The sequence below is a fragment of the Notolabrus celidotus genome, chromosome 13, assembly GCF_009762535.1.
Source record: "Notolabrus celidotus isolate fNotCel1 chromosome 13, fNotCel1.pri, whole genome shotgun sequence".
Lineage (NCBI taxonomy): Eukaryota > Metazoa > Chordata > Actinopteri > Labriformes > Labridae > Notolabrus > Notolabrus celidotus.
In genome coordinates this window covers 16,815,126-16,834,347 of record NC_048284.1, presented here as the reverse complement: position 1 = coordinate 16,834,347, position 19,222 = coordinate 16,815,126, and the positions used below count along the sequence as shown (strand labels likewise).

Sequence of the window (19,222 nt, the reverse complement as noted above, 5' to 3'; positions counted from 1 at the left end):
CATCCTTTTATTCTGTGCATATGCAGTGGCATTGCAGTGCCTTGAATATGCAGATCTGTGTATATGCATGTGTTGTGTGCACGTGAAAAGCATATGCTAGCTCCATTTGAAGATGAGGGATCTATCAAGTATGCAAGTCCCCTGCTTCCGGCTCCCCTCATATTTCAAATGATTAATGATGGCCTAACAAAGCAGTCCTTGGATAAATGCTAATAGGATGGGTCCTCAGAGAGGAGGATATGGAGAGCAGGGCCTGGGCGGATGGTAAAACGCTGTGCTTGACACACTGCGCATACACAACTACCTGACAGATGTTCAACACCAGAGGACATCCATCACTCCCAGCCTGTCTGGGGCCCAAGAATTAATGTGATCTCACTTTAAGTTGATAGCTTAAGATGATGCTGTTTTGGGGAAAGGATGTGTGAAAACAGACGAGGCCCTAAAAGGTTAAGACTTATTATGCAGCTTGATCTGGTTTATTGCTATAACAGCTCTACTAGGAATGAGCTGCTAAACAGTGTTGAGAAGGGAAAAAGTTGCAGAGTGAAGTCTTTATCAGCTGTGGAGCAAGTATACAGAGCCTTTACATATTTAACAAGACTATTTTTACACCAAAAATGCAAGTAGCAGTTCTGCTTTTAATTAAAAATGTCTGATAATCATTATGAACAGGCTATCAAATTATTAAACGTGAAAGTACTAAAAGCAGAAACAGCCCATGTGATACATACATTATCAAATGATATATTACTTTAGTATTACTTTTTATTCTGTCATGTGTAAGAAGCATTTTACTTCTGGACTTGGTTGAGGGGAAGTTAATTTTCTAATTTTACCAGATTATATCTGGTGTACATTTTCATTAGGGATTAACCTGCTTGTTATTTTCTTGATTATCTGAGGGAGTGTTGGTGTGTACAAATTCTGAATAATTCTGCTTTCACAATTACACCATAGTGACACAGCTTATTTTGTTCAACCAATTACCCAAACCTCCAACTATTACATAAATCAACAGAATGAAAGGGAAAAGCAGAGATTCTTCTGATCGCTGGGAGCATTAAATGTTCTTTTCTGGTTGTGCATGAAAAATTACTTACAATTCATGTAAATCAAATCAATAAATAGCACTGTATAGACTTTTTTGCAGCTCAGTGTGTGAAGTAACTTTAGCCTACAGACATGAGAGTAGGGTTGAAGCAGAGGCGATTCTAGGATCAGATGTTTAGGGGTGCTGAGCCGGGCAAGATAAATTTCACTGTTTTGTACATTTTAATGCAATTTCATTTCTACATTTGTGAAAGAAAAGTAAAACACTTTTTGGGAAAGTCTGTGAGTAAACCATCAAATCTGATAAAGGTTATTTAAATGCTGAGCCACAGCAAAAGAGAAATGGATTGGAATCATAAAAGAAACATATGGTAACCCTAATTTCTGGGGAAAGACAACTCATTTTGAAACAGCAGCTCCTCAACATATACATAAACAGTATGTATGTTTCTGGAGTAAACCAGCCCCTTATAGTGAGTACTCAAAATACCAAAAATTGACATTGGAGATATTTTTTGGACTTTCATTTGAAATGCAATGCATTATTTTTGTTGTTAAAATATTACCTTTCAACCAAGTACTGTATGGTTTTCAAATTTTTCTAGCTTGTTAAAAAGGACATACAGGAAACAAACAGAAAAAATCTCTCAAATTTTAGGGGTGCTGGGATTCAATTTAGAGGTGCTTCAGCACCCTCAAAAATGGGCTAGAAAGGCCTATGAGTTTAAGTACGAAGAAGCAGGAAAGAGAACTTTTTAAATGGTGTAAGTACATTAAATTTACACTGCAGTACACCTTGGTGTGGATTTACGTAACTACATTCCTCTGTTTCTCCTCAAGGTGTTAAAGACAAAAAATCAAGGATAAAACCACCTTCTGCAGAAATAAAAATCCTCCTCTCCAGAGAGGACATCTGCAGTGAAAACAGAGCTTGCGTTGAATTAATGAAGCAATCAGCTGTCTCAAGACCTCTTCTATCACATTAGTAACGTTTCAGAGGCTGTAACCGGCTTTACTTCTGAAATATTGAGCAATGAACACCAAAATTAAAGCCTTAAATGAGTTAGTGTGCAGTAATAACTTTGAAAGTGGACATCTTTAATCGTTACTTTTTATGCATTTGAATACCAGACCACTTATCGCAGAATTAAAGTGATTTGAGCATATATTTTGTGGTCGTATACTTGATACACTCTATTACCGCATGAATGGAAATAGACCTGAAATGCCTTTTAGGTCTCTGTGTCCATCTCAAGGGCATCAGTGTGAGTACTGCTGCACTTACGGAGCCACAGAGGGACTATATTTCACCGCATCACCTCAGCTTTGTTACAGCCGCGGCAATCATGCCATCCCTGCAGATCTATAACTGCCCCATTCTCATCAGCAGGAGCCGGGTCCAGATGTGGATGGCCGGAATGAATCCTCCATATTTTGATGGCCCTCATATCCCTGATGATGGATGCGGCGATTACAGATGGTTGCAGAGCTCTCCGTGGCCTCGTCATACACGCTTTGACCTTGTGACATTTGGATTGAGACAATCGCCAAGTTTTCCTAAGTGCTGATAGTGTTAGCTGCATCTTTATTAACTCTAATTAAACTTACAAGAAATCACAAATAAATCAGAATCGGAGGGTTAGAGATCTTATTAAGCAATAGTGTTATTACACTTTTATTATTGTGACTGGAATTCTTGCAGCGTAGATTCTTTACAGCTACTTAGTACACTTTCTTTGTGAGTTACTTTGTGATTTCTGGTTTGTAAAAAGAGACATTTTCATTATAGAGAAGTGGAAAATTAGATAATTTGCTAACTAGTGGCAGTTCTAGTCCAATTTTACTGGGGGGCCAGGCTGGGGCAGGGTGTTGTCAGAGGGACACATTCAACCCTGACAAACCAGACTGAGAAGGGCGAGGACCGGCTGAGAACAAACTGGCAAAACATCAGTGCATCCCTATATACTAGACATATATACTACCGTGTACTAGATCAAAATGCAGACTGACAGCAGCTGTTTGGCTGTTTACACTTAACATGAGTGTAGTGCGCAGTACTGATAATGGTTGTCTACTTTAAGCTGCAGGACTTCAGTGCGGGTTGTCAATGATCTAGTTCTGAGGGCAGGTGATGAGCATGTTGACTTTACCTTCTGGCGCTGTAGCGCTCTAAGGGACTGAAACCAAGTGCCACACGCATGTGTTCCACCTGTCACATCGGCGCGATACTGAAACTTTTTTATTGTATAATATTTTTTTGGTGTGGAGGGGGGTCCACAGGGGGGTCCAGGTTCAGTTTTACAGGGGCACCGGCCCCTGTTGGCCCCTCCCCAGAACCGCCAAAGTTGCTAACAACATAGAAGAATCTGTGACTGTGACGGTTTTAGCTCCTCTGTTGGAGCTTTAAAAAATAAATAATAAAACTTTTGGGGGCATACGCTGGGTCAAACAAACAGTTCAAAGAAGTTCTTATTGCTTGTTCTACACTCTCTCAAGTGCTTTGTTTTTGCAGTGTAATGGTCAGTCCAAATCCACACTCTGTCAATTACCTCACAGTGAATAGCACTGAATTGACTTTCAGGTTGCTTTGCACTCACAATGTTACGCTTTCTGTGACTCCAAAGTAGGCTAAACACACCATTAAAAGTATTTGTGAATGTCGACTAACCTAGGTGTGCTTCTCCTTTCTGTGAATAATCCTGTGAGAAAATCGTTACAGTGAAGTAAAAAAAAAACACACTCATGAAGGCTACATCTCGAATGGGGCCTGTTCTGAAGCCCCAGGCACATTTTAACCTTCTCCATAAATTCAACCTCAAGCCATTCGCTTTTCATTTGGCTAAACCTTTTACACCTCACGCTGTTGAACCATTATACCCATGACCCCATCAATAAAGGTCAACCTTTCCATTCCCAGAGCTTATCCATCATCCAAACTATATACCTTTATCTGTCACATAGTATCTGCAGTATCTCTCTCTGAGCTAAAAGCTTTTCAAATGTTTTTTTTTACAACACTGCAGGCAGCACAGGAGGAGGTTGTGAAAAGAGGTTTGAGGTCGTTTACCCATTGGTGTTCCCACTCCATATGCTTTGGAGTCTATGAGCCCGCCGATCTGTGTGAGGTTGCAGTTTCTCTGGGTGACAAACTCAATGGTGGTGGACTCCATGAGGAAGGCGTAGTCGGAGGTCAGGGCGCGCTGGATGCCCTCGTCCACGTTCTTCACCATCACAGACTGCCTCCTGCTGTTCATGAACTCCCACATCTTGTCATAGGTGGAGATTTTTGTTTTCTACAAGATGCCAGAGAACAGAAGAGTAAGATTGGTTTCTGGGTTTGGAATAAAAATGGGGGTCAACTCTAAATTCTGCTGCTATGACCATTTGGTTTGTGTTCATAACTTTTCATAACTTGAGCTGTTTGCGCTTCAGTGGCGGCTTCCTGCGTTTGACAAGCTGCTACCACGGAGGCCTATCAACCAGTAAAAATATGTAAAATTGTATATTCATCATGTGGTCCAAATATGGTAACTTCTGGTTTCACAAAACAGGGTGATGATGGCTAAGATGCTCAACCTGAGGCATTAAAATTGGGTTGGAAAACCAAAGTGTGAAGGTGAACTTGCATCATCCTCTGGATGTTTTTAAAAGTAAACTTAAGACTTACCTTTTTAATAACTTGGAGTAATTGCCTTTTAGCCCTGGACTGCATTATTACCATAATGTCCATTGTTTTAGCATCGTTTTTATTTGTTTTATTTTATTCTGTCTTATTATATGTCTTTTAATATTCATTTTGCGAGTATTTATTTGATTTAATATTATTATAATTATTTTATTTAATTTAATCAAATTTTTCTGTTACTTCTCAGATTTTATTGTATTGATTTGATCGTCATGGTTTTATTTTTAAGTATTTTATATCCCTTTCCTTCCCACGATTACTGTCTCTCTGTTCTTTTGTGAAGCACTTTGAGCTACATGCTTGTATGTATGAAAGGTGTTATATAAATAACAATGAGTTGAGTTGAGTTCATAAAGTCTATGGCTAACTGATATTTCTATGAAACATAAAGGAAATTGAAGATTTTCATGAAATCAAACCCCTATCAAAACTCATATGCGGCTACATTTAAGTCTTTTAGTGTACTGTTTTTTTTAAAGTTAAGAACACTACCATATATTTATCCTGCCTGTCCAAACATAACGGATTCACTGGTGCACGTATATCAAGTTAAGCTCTATGATTACAGCCTCAGAGAATGCAAATCAGTCTTATAGCATTGTATGGGAGTTTTATTATAAAAACTGTGGAGTTGGAGATGTGCATTGCTCTTCACAGAAAATGCAACGGTTTCATCCCCAAGGTAAAGGCACCCTGAAATGATTACTCTAAAATTTAACTCTGAAGTCATTTCTAGCATTTTTAGACAGCAGATCGGTTTTTAATAATGCAGGAAGTAGAGGAACAAGAGGGAGACAGAAGCTGTTAGGTAAAGAGATGCAGTCCTAAAGCAAGTTAAACATATTCTATACAGTCCCTTGATTTTCAACCATGCCCAGTGTGAGAATCAAAGTGAAATCATTACTGACTCAATAATATCTAACTTGTGTTTGTTTAGCAGCACAACAAACAGGTGATGTTGTATCAATCACAATGATGCTGCTAAGGCTTCAGCATTTGAATCCACTAGCTATAATCTTTCGATGGTATGTGCCCCTGAGAATGATATCCGACTTTTTGACATTCCTGCCTACCTACTGATTAATGAGCGGATAGCAATTAACAATGATTTTTGTGCATTGCAGTGTTTATAATCCAACTAAGGGAGGGATGGAGTTTAGATCAGAGCCAAAGAAAAAAATGTCCCCCTGTATACAGTATGTCTTAAAATATAAAGTTGTTACTTCTTGGTTTAGGGCCCATAAATCTGTGTTTGGTGAGTCTCAGTTTCACTGTAAATAGTAATACACATATGCTTCACTCTGGCTTTGTTCAGTGGTATGAACCCTAAAAGAAACCAACTTTCTTGTGATTTACTTGCAACCAACAAGTCTAAAAACGGACAAAATAACATAATGATGCCGATTCGTAAAAACAAAAGAAGGCTTTGTTTAGTCTTTTTTTTTTAAGGAAAGAAAACAACTTTTACAACGTTAGGTATTTGTATGAAGGTCAGACCGATCATTTCTGATGCATTCCAGGAAGTCAAGATATCTAAATGCTGATTGGCTGTCATGACAGCATTGAGGAGATTGTCAATCAAGTTGAATTTTAGATCTAGAGAGGATTTGGCTGTACTTGCATGCAGAGATCTGTTTATAGAGATGAATAAATTGACATCAGTTTACTGCTGATAAGAGCTAGGATGTCATTATGCTGGGTTGTGTTCTGTCTGTCGTCTACCTAGATGCACAAGCCTGCTGACACTACTGGTAACCACATGTGTCATGACCAGGACTGAAATCCTAAGGGCCAAAACTTTGAAGAGTGTGACATAACACTCTTTAACGACACCAGCTACCTTAAAGAATGTCATGGTGGCCCCGTCCTCCACCACCCCATACAGGATCTTGGTCTGCTTTGCCAGGTCATCGGCTGAGTCTATGGGCGACTCCATCCTCTCCACTGTGAGGAAGGCTGCCAGGTTGGCCGTGTATGAGGAGATGATGATGAGGGTGAAGAACCACCAGATGCCTCCCACTATTCGAGTCGACAGGGCCTTGGGCATGAGCTCTGAGCCTGGTGTGAGGGAGGTGTTACACTGATAAATGTATTCATCTCACTAAGTCGTCGCTTGTATATTATATAAGTTCATCCGAACAAACACGAGAAGATTAGTTCCTTTAAAAAATATGAATTTGTTTCAAGAACTCTCTTGAAGTTTTTCAGCTCGGCAGATGTGCCGCTCACTTTGAGCAGAAACCACTTGAGAGAGTGCTCAAAACGAGACGATTGTTGGATTTCAAATAAGTGAAATTATCTTGTCTCAGTCACGAGTGAGCTTTAAATAACAGAGGAGAAAAATACTGCTAATAAAGAATCCTTTTAACTGATCAATGATATCAAATTAAACACATTCAGTATCGAGCATTCACAACACTGTGGAGAAGTGACAGGCTGTTTGGGCCAGAGAGTCATGTACCCAAGGTAACCTCACATCCTGACTCCACACCCCACTGATCTCTAGGTGCTGATTGGCCAAGAGCAAATGGAGCGGACACTAGGTATTGTAGTGCTATAACAGAGCCTATTTTTAGAATGTTAATTAAAGGAACAGTCATGCTACTGAGCTGCTCCTCATTAAAAAAACACATTGATATACATTTCTCTATGCTGTCTTTTCTAATTCAATACTTTTAAAAATACGGTAGTGTGATCTTATTAAGGGGCTATAAGTGCTGTTTAAAACTAACCCTCTCATATACATATATAGGTTTACTCTCTGTTGCTGCAAGCTAAGTAGATCAAATTAAAAACCCATTACATGCACATTTACTCTAAGTTCCCCTTCCTGGCAGCAGACCCCTAGAGATCTCTCTCAGTTGCCGCTGGCCTGAATAAAACAACACAACCCTGAGAGACAGTGGGATATAGAGAGCTCCAGCTCCACAGAGCAACAGCAGCCACAGGCAGAGGCAACTACCTTGCTGCATGAGAGCCCCAACTCCAAACCAGAAACTATTGAGCAGCGTAAAATTGTTTTCCACTACATCCGAGTCGGGATTGCATGGATGCGGGTTGTACCACTCGTAAGGGCTAAACCTATGACAGGAGAAAGCACAAAGAAGGAGATGTCAGCACACATCAAAGAGGAGATTTATCGGCACATAAAAAAACAGATATTCTTTAAACATTGTTAGCAGGAATAAAGAGGATGGAAATGTGTAGGAATCCTGTGCTGTGGCCTCAGGGTTGGAGCTTCTGCAGAGCAAATCATCCGAGCTTTCGCAGAGATCAACTTATTGGCATATTCAAATGCCATCAGTTTATTGTGAGGACAGATCAATAGGCTGGAATAACACTGTCACAGGCGATAATGTCCCAGAGCCTGATGATCTTTGGAGCTCATTTGGATTCACTGACTCAGGTGCCTTTATGTGATTCCCCAAGCTGCTGCAATCACCGCTACGCTGCGGGTGCTATATCCTCCTTCAACCCCTGACATGAGACTTACTTTCTCCTTTTTTCCCCCTCTGCTTTCCCAACAGTTGACTTTCTTTTCAATCCCAAGCTCCTTTTACTCTCTTCCAACTCTCCTGTCTTTGCTTTTGCCCATCCTGCACCTCATTTCCCCCCCAAATTGCCTTCCGTCCCCTCTCAACCTCCCCCTCTTTACCCTGCTCCTCCCTCCCTTCCCTGCTTGGCTGGTTGTCACTGTCTTCAGGTCAGTTGTGGACATTTCTCATTTATTATCCTAAGCAAAAGTGGCACAGCATTAGCGCAAGGTGATTGGGTTAGCAGTAAGCATCGGGAAGTGATTGAGTTTGGGCTAAAGTGGGTGATGGAGGGAACGTTGTTTATGTAGAATTGCGGGGCCCCATCAGGTGAGGTGTTTAGGGAGCTCCCCCCCACCAACATGCTGCATGCTAATCAGCCTGTGGGTTATATTTATCTTAAAGGTTCAGACTCGACAAAATGTGATGCAGTTTTAGAGACACACTGGGACGTTTACAGACGGTGTTTGCGTGCAGCGTTTTACATTACAAAACCAAATGTTCTAGAAATGCAATGTGAGTGCTGCAGATCTACATATAGATGTGTGATTTGATCCATCCTTGCAGTGTAATTAACTATCTTATTTTACAAGCATGGTGCAACATGTTGGTGGTATTGCGCTTCCTTCACAGCCATTTTCAATCCCCTGAGAATCATCCAGCCTGCGTGGACATGGTTATGATGACACACTATAATTCTTCCTGTCAACCCCATCAGGATGCCTGATTTGCTGGAATGTCAATGAGCTCAGTCTCCTTGAAACCGCAACAGGCAAGTGAAACAGCACAATGGCCTTGTGTAGGAGCTGTATGCCGAATGAATTCTAGTGTGTGTGCTCTCATGCATGTGTGTGTGTGCTGCTTTAATGCCTGTTTGTATGACGCCTTTGGCGCAGGGATGTTTGCGCATGTGCTTCTATATCTGTGTGGGTGTGCATTTGTCCACAGTTATTGTGTATTTGCATTGGCTCAATCAAATATTTTCTCTGATGGTTTATTTATGTTGTTTAGATTATGTGTAGCCGCAGACGCTCCAGGCGCATTGTGGGCGTCATTGAATATGCACCGTAGGTGAGGTCGTTTAAATCTGTGTAAATCTATACAACATGCTCTTGATTGGATTGTGTTTGTCCCTCTGAGCGTCTACATGTGTCTTCTGTAGATGTAGATCCTCTGTGTGACCTTTGCCTGCAGCCATCCCTGTGTTCCCGTGAGCCGTATTCTGCACACCGATCGCAGGGAAGAGAAAAAAAAATGCAATGTGCGAACGTAAGGTCACCTCCTCACGCTGAGCATGAGGGACATGTCCAACTTCATGTTGAATTATAAAAAGATTCGTCCTCTCTTTTGCCCGTCCCCCTCGCCACAATAACACAACACGCTCCCTCCATTAACTGTCTGTTGGATTCAATTACTCTGCTTGCATTATAGATCTGCTGCCTTTCTTCTGCAGAGCCTCTGTTGGCGGATGGGGTGCTAAAATCACAGACGTCCAGAACTTGCAACAGCCTGTAATCACATGTAAACATATTATAACGTAGTTTTAATCATGCACTCTTCTTCACAGCTAGACGTTTTCTGGAAAAGGTTGTGTGATCTGAAAGAAAATCCTTTCTTTATAATAAGAAAGAAATGAATTACGCACACAGAGCTGTGAGAAAATGTATTTCTCTAGGACTTGGAACGAGATAGCTTATTTAAAGGAGGGAAATAAAAGGGTGCTTGTTTGTTTGTGTGTGTGGGATGATGTTCAAAGACGTGATCCTCCATCGGGAATGAGGTGTTTAGTGTTTTATTGTGCAAAACCAGGAGTTCATAAGCACACTCCTCTCACTCTATTTGCAGGGGATTAAAAGAAAATAATATACTCTGCATTTAGAGGATTGTCCAGTCAATCTGTGGCCGGTACAATCAATACCTAAATTATGAGAGTAGCAGCTCAGCCAAGTGTAGAAAACACTCTTTGCTGAATATTTTTGTTCACAAGCGCTATTTATTACCACAGTGTGCAGAAAAAGAGCACAATGCATGCACTCAGACAAGAGTGTTGTAATTTAATAAAGGCACTGAGGCCATTTCATTTTCATAAAGAGGAATATCAAGATAATGCATGCTAACTTACCCCAACCGACCAACCGTGGAAACAAAAAGCGGGTACAAATTTGCATATTCTGAACTAACTTAGGTGACAGTTGCTGCTTTCCTGGGATGTGATCATGTTGCCGGTAACATTTGATGAGCTGTGCATTAAACCCAAACACCTCTCAGGGTCTCAGAGGAATAAGAAGAGGAGCCCTGGGGTTAACACACATCTCTCTGTGCATCGGTCATGCATCGTGGGCTTTCAGAGGGGTAAAGGATATTTATAAGAATTGTTCTTGTACAATGTCAGCATTGTACTCGTACATTTCTTACAGCTGATTAAGAGATTTATACCGGGTTGTTGGTTTTACAGTTGCTGATGCTTGCGCAAATATGCCAGAAATAAGGTGGTGAATCAGCTTTTACCTCCATATCAGTGTTTTTTCTTGTTTTACTTCACTTACTCTAAAGTAGGCATAAAATCTGAGGAATCATCGTTTGTCTGGTTTTATTCACTGTTTTCTTTTTTTCTTCAAAACTGCGTTATAAGTGCGTAATTATGAGTTTTAAACAATGGATTGATTTAATAACTTTTCTTGGTGGTGAATTCAAGGGCTGGCCGTGAGCTCTGAAATCTGAGATTTGTTGTTTTGACTGAATCTATCAAAAAACAGCAAACACATTTGGTATTATCTTAAAGCTCCTGTGAGGAGTTTTTAGCTGGTGATGAAACAGACTGAATTCCACTCTGATGTCTCTTTATGACCGTCATAAGCAAAAAAAACCCACCAGAAATGAATCAGTTTTTCATGCTTAGTTTTAGAGCCTTGATCTGCTGCCAGGGGGTAGGTGTCCGACAAAGTGATCGCCAAAACAGCCTTTGTTAACTTTTTTCATAGCGCAGGTTCTAAATTAGAGACACATTTGACTTGTTTTTCTTGAAGCCCTCCCAGTAAAGATATGAGTGGTACTGCTTTGTCCACAAGGGTGTGCAAAAATCAACACACCACTAGTTCCTCACAGGAGCTTTAAGGCAACACCAACAAAAATTATAATTTAAAAGTGCCAGTAAAACGATTAAAAGTAGTGTTATGGATAAGAAAACAAGCAAAAACACTGTTGTTATGTTAAAATGATGTATAATGTAATACTATAATGTATGTAAGATAATATATTTAAGTAGGATTTTCTTTTGTTTTAAGCTTTATCCACAATACTTAAGTAAGAAACCCCTTAAGTCAAGCAAAGGTAATCGTTTTTATCCTTTGCACATGTTATTATGTTATAAAGAAATGTTGTGCACAAGATAATAATGATCACTTTTGAGGGACTTCAGGGGCTCAAGTTATCTCAGAATGGAGAATTATTTTTCCCAGGATGGCTTTCTCCCCAAGTTGCCGCTTGATAATTTTTCTCTGCATGACTTCCCCCTCTTAAGGCCCTGAGGGAGTAACTGCTGTGTGTTAGTGAAAGCAGGCAAACAGGAAGGGAAGAAGGAGGTGGAGAAAGGTATTAGGGAAGGAAAAGATTGAGGGAAATGAGAGGGTCGACATGTTACCTGGCTATGACAAACAGCACACAACTGACACCCAAGCAAGCCAGCAGAATATACATCCAGATGTCAGGCGAGAGGGGATTGAGGAAGGAGAAGACTCCAGGGTTGGTGCCGTTGGGCTTGCGGTACAGGATACTTATCCCCAGCGTCATGAAGGGCTTTGAGAAGTCAATGACCTTCTCCCTGACGTAGGTGATGGCTAGAGGAGCCACTGCCAGGTCCGCTTTCTGCAATTAGATAATAGATGGGGAGAGGGGCAGGTGTTTGAGTGCAGCAATAAAAGACAAGCAATTAAATTAACATCTGATTTCTGTTGACGGGCGGTTTGCTGGATATATGTGCTGAAAGGAAAAGCTGGGACTTAAAGGAAAATACAGCAGGGGGTAATGTGTTCGTTTAGATTTGAAGACAGGAGTTTTTTTAATGGAAAGCGCACATCATGTGTCAGACCCTTCTTATATGATGTTACAGGTGACAACAGTTTTAGGATTAGATTAATCTGTGACAAATGAGTCCGACCTCAAAGTAAGATTAGCTGTTTTCGATCCTTAGCTTGCTCTGGGTCTGTTTTTCGAATAATACTCAAATAAATGTAGCTAATATTTGAATTCTCAATGAGTATCAGGGTATAACTTTTATAAAGTGAGCCTTGATTTATTTGATTTAAAACACCTAATGTGGTCTCAAACAACTATTACAGTAAAATGCTCACAGTCAAAATAAATGCAAAAGCAGTAAATGTTTAAAAGCATGTTTCAGTTACCACATTAATAACAGGTACACAGAAATATCTAGAACTAAGATAGGATGGGATAGGAAAGGAAGGGAAAGAGAGGATAGGATGCTAAAGGAAAGGAAATGAAATGAAATGATATGATAGATGATAGGAAAGTATAACATATGAATGGAAAGACAAGATAGGATAAGGTAGGAAAGGAAAGGAAAGAAAAGGATAGGATAGGATAGGATAGGATAGGATAGGATAGAATAAGGTAGGAAAGGAGAGAACAGAAAAGGAAAGGAAAGGAAAGGAAAGGAAAGGAAAGGAAAGGAAAGGAAAGGAAAGGACAGGAAATGAAATGAAATGAAATGAAATGAAAGGAAAGGGTAGGATAGGACAGGAAAGGAAAGGGGAGGATATGAAGGGGAAGTAAAGGGAATGAATAATATGATAGGAAAGGATTACATAGGAATGGAAAGAAAAGATAGGACAGGATAGGATAAGGTAGGGAAGGAAAGAAAATGAAAGGAAAGGATAGGAAAGGAAAGGAAAGGAAAGGGTAGGATAGGACAGGAAAGGAGAGGATAGGACAGGAAAGGAAAGGGGAGGATAGGAAGGGGAAGTAAAGGGAATGAATAATATGATAGGAAAGTATTACATAGGAATGGAAAGAAAAGAGAGGATAGGATAGGATAAGGTAGGAAAGGAAAGAAAAGGATAGGATAGGATATGATAGAATAAGGTAGGAAAGGAAAGAAAAGGATAGGATAGGATATGATAGAATAAGGTAGGAAAGGAAAGAAAAGGAAAGGATAGGAAAGGGTAGGATAGGACAGGGCAGGATAGGAAGGGATAGGAAAGGAAAGGAAAAGGAAGAATAGGAAAGGAAAGGAAAGGAATCGATATGATAGGATTTAAAATACTGCTTTTTGAGATGTTCGCTCATTTCTTCATTTTTTGCATCTTACTGCGAGACTTACATGGTCCATGAGCTCTCGCACCATGCCGTTCCATTGGCCTGCGCCCTCATCCAGTGCACCGTACTTCCCATCCTCAACCAACCGCACCTCGTAGCGGAAGCCCAGGATGCCAGAGAGCTCCCTCAGCAGGTCGATACAGTAACCCTCGAAACGGTCGTTCCCATACAGAGGCTTGTCTGACTTCTTAAACATCACATACGGCTCCTCCTGTGCAGGGGAAACAAAAACGCATAGAGGTGTGTTTTATTTATGCTCATCATTTATCTGTGTGTATTTGTGTGAAGAGTTTTGTGATTTTATTTGGCTACCAGTATGGTGGAGACACGCAGGGATTTGTTAGCCAGAGAGTCAGTGATGTTGGACGTCTTGCTTTTATGACTGTCTGTCATATTCAGACCGCTGGGAGGATCCCACGTTCCAATCTGTTAAAATAGTTTAGCATCAATCAAAATCACCCTGTCAACTCTTTATTTCAACACTTAAAAGCATCCAGACTCTTTCTTTAAGACTTGGGCTCCAAGACATAATTAAAGACCCACCTTTTCCAGCCCCTCCTCCTTCAGACTGATGACATCAAGGTCAAAATCTGTCCTCAGTCCATTGGTCTTGTTGAAGAGAACACGTCCTGTCAAGCCATCCCAGTGCGCCTGCAGACAGAAGCACACAGCATAATAAACTAAAATCCTCCACTCCTGATATAGTCATTCCATTAACCTTAAGATATCGTCTTTCTCAACGATATCAATCCCTCCGCTAAGAATAAAACTTTTTCCATCCAATTACAAATTCCGTCCGGCTCTCCCCTTGCTGTCTATCTCCACAACATAACAAGAAACAATAAAGCAGCGGGGAGAGAAGCAGGTTTGACAGGTAAGAGTTCATTATGCATGTGCTTCATTGTGCTTGAAGTTTCACTTCAAAGCCGTTGGAGGAACAGACAGGCATGGAGAGTGATAGCAGACGCAGAAGGGGGAGGGGGGGGCGCCAGCTACTACAATGGGCTCATTCTGAAAATTACCTGCAATGATACCATCCGCAGAATGAAAGACCTTTGTGGAACAAAGCAAACAGCTGACCCTGACTAGAGTTAAGAAGCCACACTGAGGCTTTGATATAAACATGGGTGGAGATATGCATGCAGGAGAACCAGGAGAAAGGAAATGAAACATCATAAAACATATGTAGTGACTCTGGTAATGAAGTGACTACACTATCAAGATTATTGAGTGTGAGGTTAAAATATACTCATTTTTAGGATATTAATGTAGGTTTTAAAAATAAATCATAACAGATAACTGATGAAAAATGGGCAACCACTTTCCAGGGCTCATCAGGGATCAGATGTCAAAAGGTAATCTGATGAAATTAAAAGCACCACATTGGATCAGATTGTGAAGACATGTTGTTTAAAGGTAAACAAAGAATGACCTAATCAGATTAGACCAAGAAATACAATCTTGGTTCTAACTATTTGTTGCTACTATTTCTATTGTTTGAAAATTTTGAAGATGCTTGTAATGATTTGGATTTGGAAAAAAGCACGATTTTCTGTTCCAAGCAGACGGGTGGATTAAAGCTGGAAAGCTAATTAATAAGTCAGTAAAACTAAAAATATTTTTACAATGGCGTTGGTAATTCAGACAGGTTGCTCATTTTTCAGTCATGAATTAACTGAATGGCTACTGTAACATCATTGATAACGTAGACTTTGTAGTTGTAGAAAAATGTGTGTGTGAGTGGAAAGTAACTAATCACATTTACTCATGTTACTAGAATTTGAAGCTTTGTACACTTTTAGTTTTTTAAAAACAGGCTTCAAAATTAGTACTTTACTTTGAAATAAGTATTTTTAATGGAAAGTATTCTACTTCCCTCGGAGCTCCTCCAAAACGACGCCCCCGCTTACATGCACGAGCGGCACTGATTTGTGACCATATGATTGTGGCTGATTCAAAACCAGTCCTCAGAATATCGTTTGTGTTTTGCACTACGTCAACTCATGTCTCACTCAGCGGTGAGAAAACAGCAAAACATTATCATGGTGAAAGTTAAAAACAAAAACAAACATGAAATGTACGGGCAGAACAGCAGAACGGGATTTGATTGGTTTCATATTTTGGCTCCTGATGGCGGGGATTGCTTGGTGTCTTCCCAGGTTTACTCCGGCTGTAGATAGTGGCTTTTTTTCTGCTCTTTTTTAAGAACACATTATGTATTAATGCCATCAGGACATAAAGATAATTTTAACCAGTGTAACAAAAAGTGTATCGAAATCTGACTACCAACCCCAGCTTTAACTACATTTGACACTGTATCCATTAATGAGTAAAACAAAAAGTGAAAAAGAAAAAAGGATACAAGCATGATTAATTAATGAGTAACTGTTGTCTACCACTTAACAGACAAGTGAACTAACACAAAGCAGAGTTGAAGAACATCATGCTAGTGTTAAAATCACAACAAGAGAGTCTGGAAACATATTCTCAGAGTCTTCCTTTCTTGGTCAAATAACTCAGCAGCACAACGTTTCTCTTCCAAAACCAACACCTCTCTCTAAACATAGAAAGATGTGCCACATAGAGAGATGTGCGATGTTAGTCACTAATATTCATTAGTACGAGTCTGCTGTTGGTAATATTTCAACATTTAGCTCAGGAATTTGCTTATATATAATTTGGGGATCATATATGACTTTCATACTCCCCTCACTCCTCACCCCTGATTAAAAGTAAGTACTTAGTATTTTATGAAATAACTTAATAGATTCACAGGCTGGTAGTTTTACTTCTACTTTTACCTGAGTAGATTATTTTTGTACTCTTTCCACCCCTGAGGGTTAACTCACCAAATAGTAATTCATATCAAATATAAATATTCAGTTAAGTTCAACAGGTTGTTTCAGTTCATGTGGATTTCGGCGCCCCCATGGACAAAATATGTAGAATGAGCTTTTGTATTGTGCACTAATTTTGAGCAACATTCCATAATTGGTAATCTTTGTAAGTCTTTATCTGAATAGGGCTGATCCAAACCAGTTAAAGTAATAAAACAACAGGACAAAAGTAAAACTTGTTCCTGGATAGCTAAGTATGGATTTCTAAATCCAGATCATTCTTATCCAGATTAAACCTTTGGAACAACATGGCCCTGGGCGATTGATTCGCAAACACTCATCAATAAGACATGCTCAATCTACACTGCTCAGCAGATTTCAGAGGTCAAAGGTCATGATAGGATGCGCATAGCAAGCACTGATGGCCTTGTACCTCTTTGATGAGGCTGATGAAACGCCCCCCGAAGCGCCATGGCTTGTGTCGATTGCACTGCAGGGAGCTGACGGTGATCTGCTGCGACTGCTGCACTGCCACCGCCACCACGTGCACGGCATCGTACATCAGAGCCGCGTCCGTCTGCAAACAAGGGAAAGGGTAATATCGTTAGACAATTTTACAACACCTGCCAATACATCTGTCCACATGACCGACCTTTCATCGCTCCATTTGTTCACCTGCGGAGGAGCGTAAGAAAGTGTGCAGAGTCTCGGGTGACTTGCTTTAGTCGGGGACATAAATTAGGAGGAACGCCAGGCGGTAAATGCCCTGCACAAATGGCACGGTGTCTCAGCCTGTTAGTAAAAATACCCGAGTACTGTCTGAGGGAATGAGAAAGCTCCGCCAGGGAGAGTCTCTCAGTGGAAGGCAGGGCCTGTCACCTCGAAGACTAATGGCTCCTGATAGGTGTGCCTGCTCTCCAGAAAGAGGGATGCAAAACAGGAGCGGGTGCAGATGGGAGATCTGGGACTGCAAGACTTAGTATAACATGCTAACCACAGCACAAAAGATAACTGGGACACATGGTGTAAAAGCCTGAGTGATAGCCATGAATATAACCCCAGAAATAAGTCATCAAAGGGAGTAAAAGCTCAGCGGATTTTTCCCACAGTGACACGCTCAGATTTATCTTCACACATGACTTCCTTTCTGTCCTCACAGTTCGGGACTCTCCACATTTACCCAGGTCAACACATTACAGCTCAGCTCACATCCTCTTTCCATGGTCCTGCATAGGCCGAAACACACTGTGGTGATCTTATTTGACAAGTCCTGGATGACCAACCTGCATGCGAGGGAGTATGAAAAATGACTCGGGAGTAGAAAGAATCTGCAGATATAAGGACTTTGTGGATGTGCCGGCTGTCATAGAGAATGAACTTGGGCTTGGACGCACAGCAGGAGACCAATGAGCTGCTGTTCTGCTCATACTGGCTGTGTATGTTGTTTCTATAGGTGCAGTGGAGCATCCATGTGGAAGGAAAAGGACGCATTGAGAGCAAAATGTATGGCACATATACAATATCTTCAGAAGAAATGTGCGGTGGCAAGTCAATTACAGACATAAATCTAACTTCAAACTGCAAGGAATGAGAAAAATCAAGACAAAAAAAGAGGTAGGGAGTTTATGTTGTGGGCAGATTGTCAGTTTTTTGCTCATCCCCAAGTTCTTTTTGGAGTTGGGGACTGCTGATGTCAAAGGCAGCAGCAGATCAGAGGATGGGAGAGCCATCGCTGCTCTCTTTCATCCACACTGCGTCCCTGAGAGAGAGGACAGGCAGAGCTGTATCTGCTCTGCCAGTGCAGGCAGGCTGTGTGTATGTGTGTGTACGTGCGTCCAAGTATTGTGGTGTTCATGGCCAAAGCTGATTAGGAAAAGAGTCTAATCTATCTCTTGAATAGCAGGGAGGAGTTCTAAACGCTGCCAGTATCCAAATACTATTTTCTCCAGCAAAGGGAGTTCATCACGTCCAATCATCCAATTATTCTGTTATCAACTTTCCAAAAAGACAGGATTAATTTACGCATTATTTACTGTTTAATTTAACAGACCTATTTTCAAAACCATCTCAATTTGATTGCATAAAATTTCTAATGATCGGATTTTGTTTCAGTCCACCTCAAAAGTTCATGATACATTTTGAATTCATTTATTCAACAAATTCACTTTGGAGAAGATTTCAGTTCGTCTGTGTCTCGGTGAAATTCATGCAATTCAAATTAAATCTGCAGTGCTGCCTTCCACTCAGTTCTTTTCCCACTTTGATTCTGAATTTGACCTTTAATCCCCTCACCGACAACCTCAACTTTTTTCTCTCCAAAATCAATCAGCATCCCATTTCCATTCTTCTATCTGCAAAGTTCTTTTTTTCATTAGGGTCAAGCTACAGCGCACATGCCACCTCCCGATAAAGCGCTATAAATACATTCTGTGGAAAACAACTTCTGAGGAAAATCTGGTTACTTATGTTGACTCAAAAACGACAGATTGCAAGTTTATTTTTGTTTCACTAGCACTTTTTTCATGCTTAATTATGAGCAAGTACAATAAGCCAGCTGGGATTTTTAGCGCTAGCTTGATGTGTGACTGAAAGCTGAAAAATTTGGGATGCAACAACTTTGTAATGGCTGTGTTGAGCCCTGTTTAAGAAACATACCTTGTATACAGTACGAGCTTTATCAGCAGGAGTGCTTTGTTGTTACTTATCTACATCTAAAGCAACATAAAGAAACACTGGCTACACAATATCCATTCAATGTATTGTTTATAGAGTAAACATCG

General features: G+C 40.5%; 1 protein-coding gene across 2 annotated transcripts in view; it reads right to left on the bottom strand.

The window, feature by feature from the left end:
* LOC117824683 (glutamate receptor ionotropic, kainate 2) overlaps positions 1-19,222 on the bottom strand; it is an 81,375-nt gene that overhangs the window by 11,158 nt on the left and 50,995 nt on the right. For both annotated transcript variants that reach the window (XM_034700244.1, XM_034700243.1), the window contains exons 7-14: positions 16,876-17,019; positions 14,149-14,256; positions 13,918-14,031; positions 13,610-13,816; positions 11,912-12,135; positions 7,701-7,819; positions 6,579-6,796; positions 4,121-4,346 (exon numbers count right to left, since the gene is read on the bottom strand). In XM_034700244.1, coding sequence (XP_034556135.1) covers positions 4,121-4,346; positions 6,579-6,796; positions 7,701-7,819; positions 11,912-12,135; positions 13,610-13,816; positions 13,918-14,031; positions 14,149-14,256; positions 16,876-17,019 — 1,360 coding nt within the window. The remainder of the gene's footprint in view (positions 1-4,120; positions 4,347-6,578; positions 6,797-7,700; positions 7,820-11,911; positions 12,136-13,609; positions 13,817-13,917; positions 14,032-14,148; positions 14,257-16,875; positions 17,020-19,222) is intronic.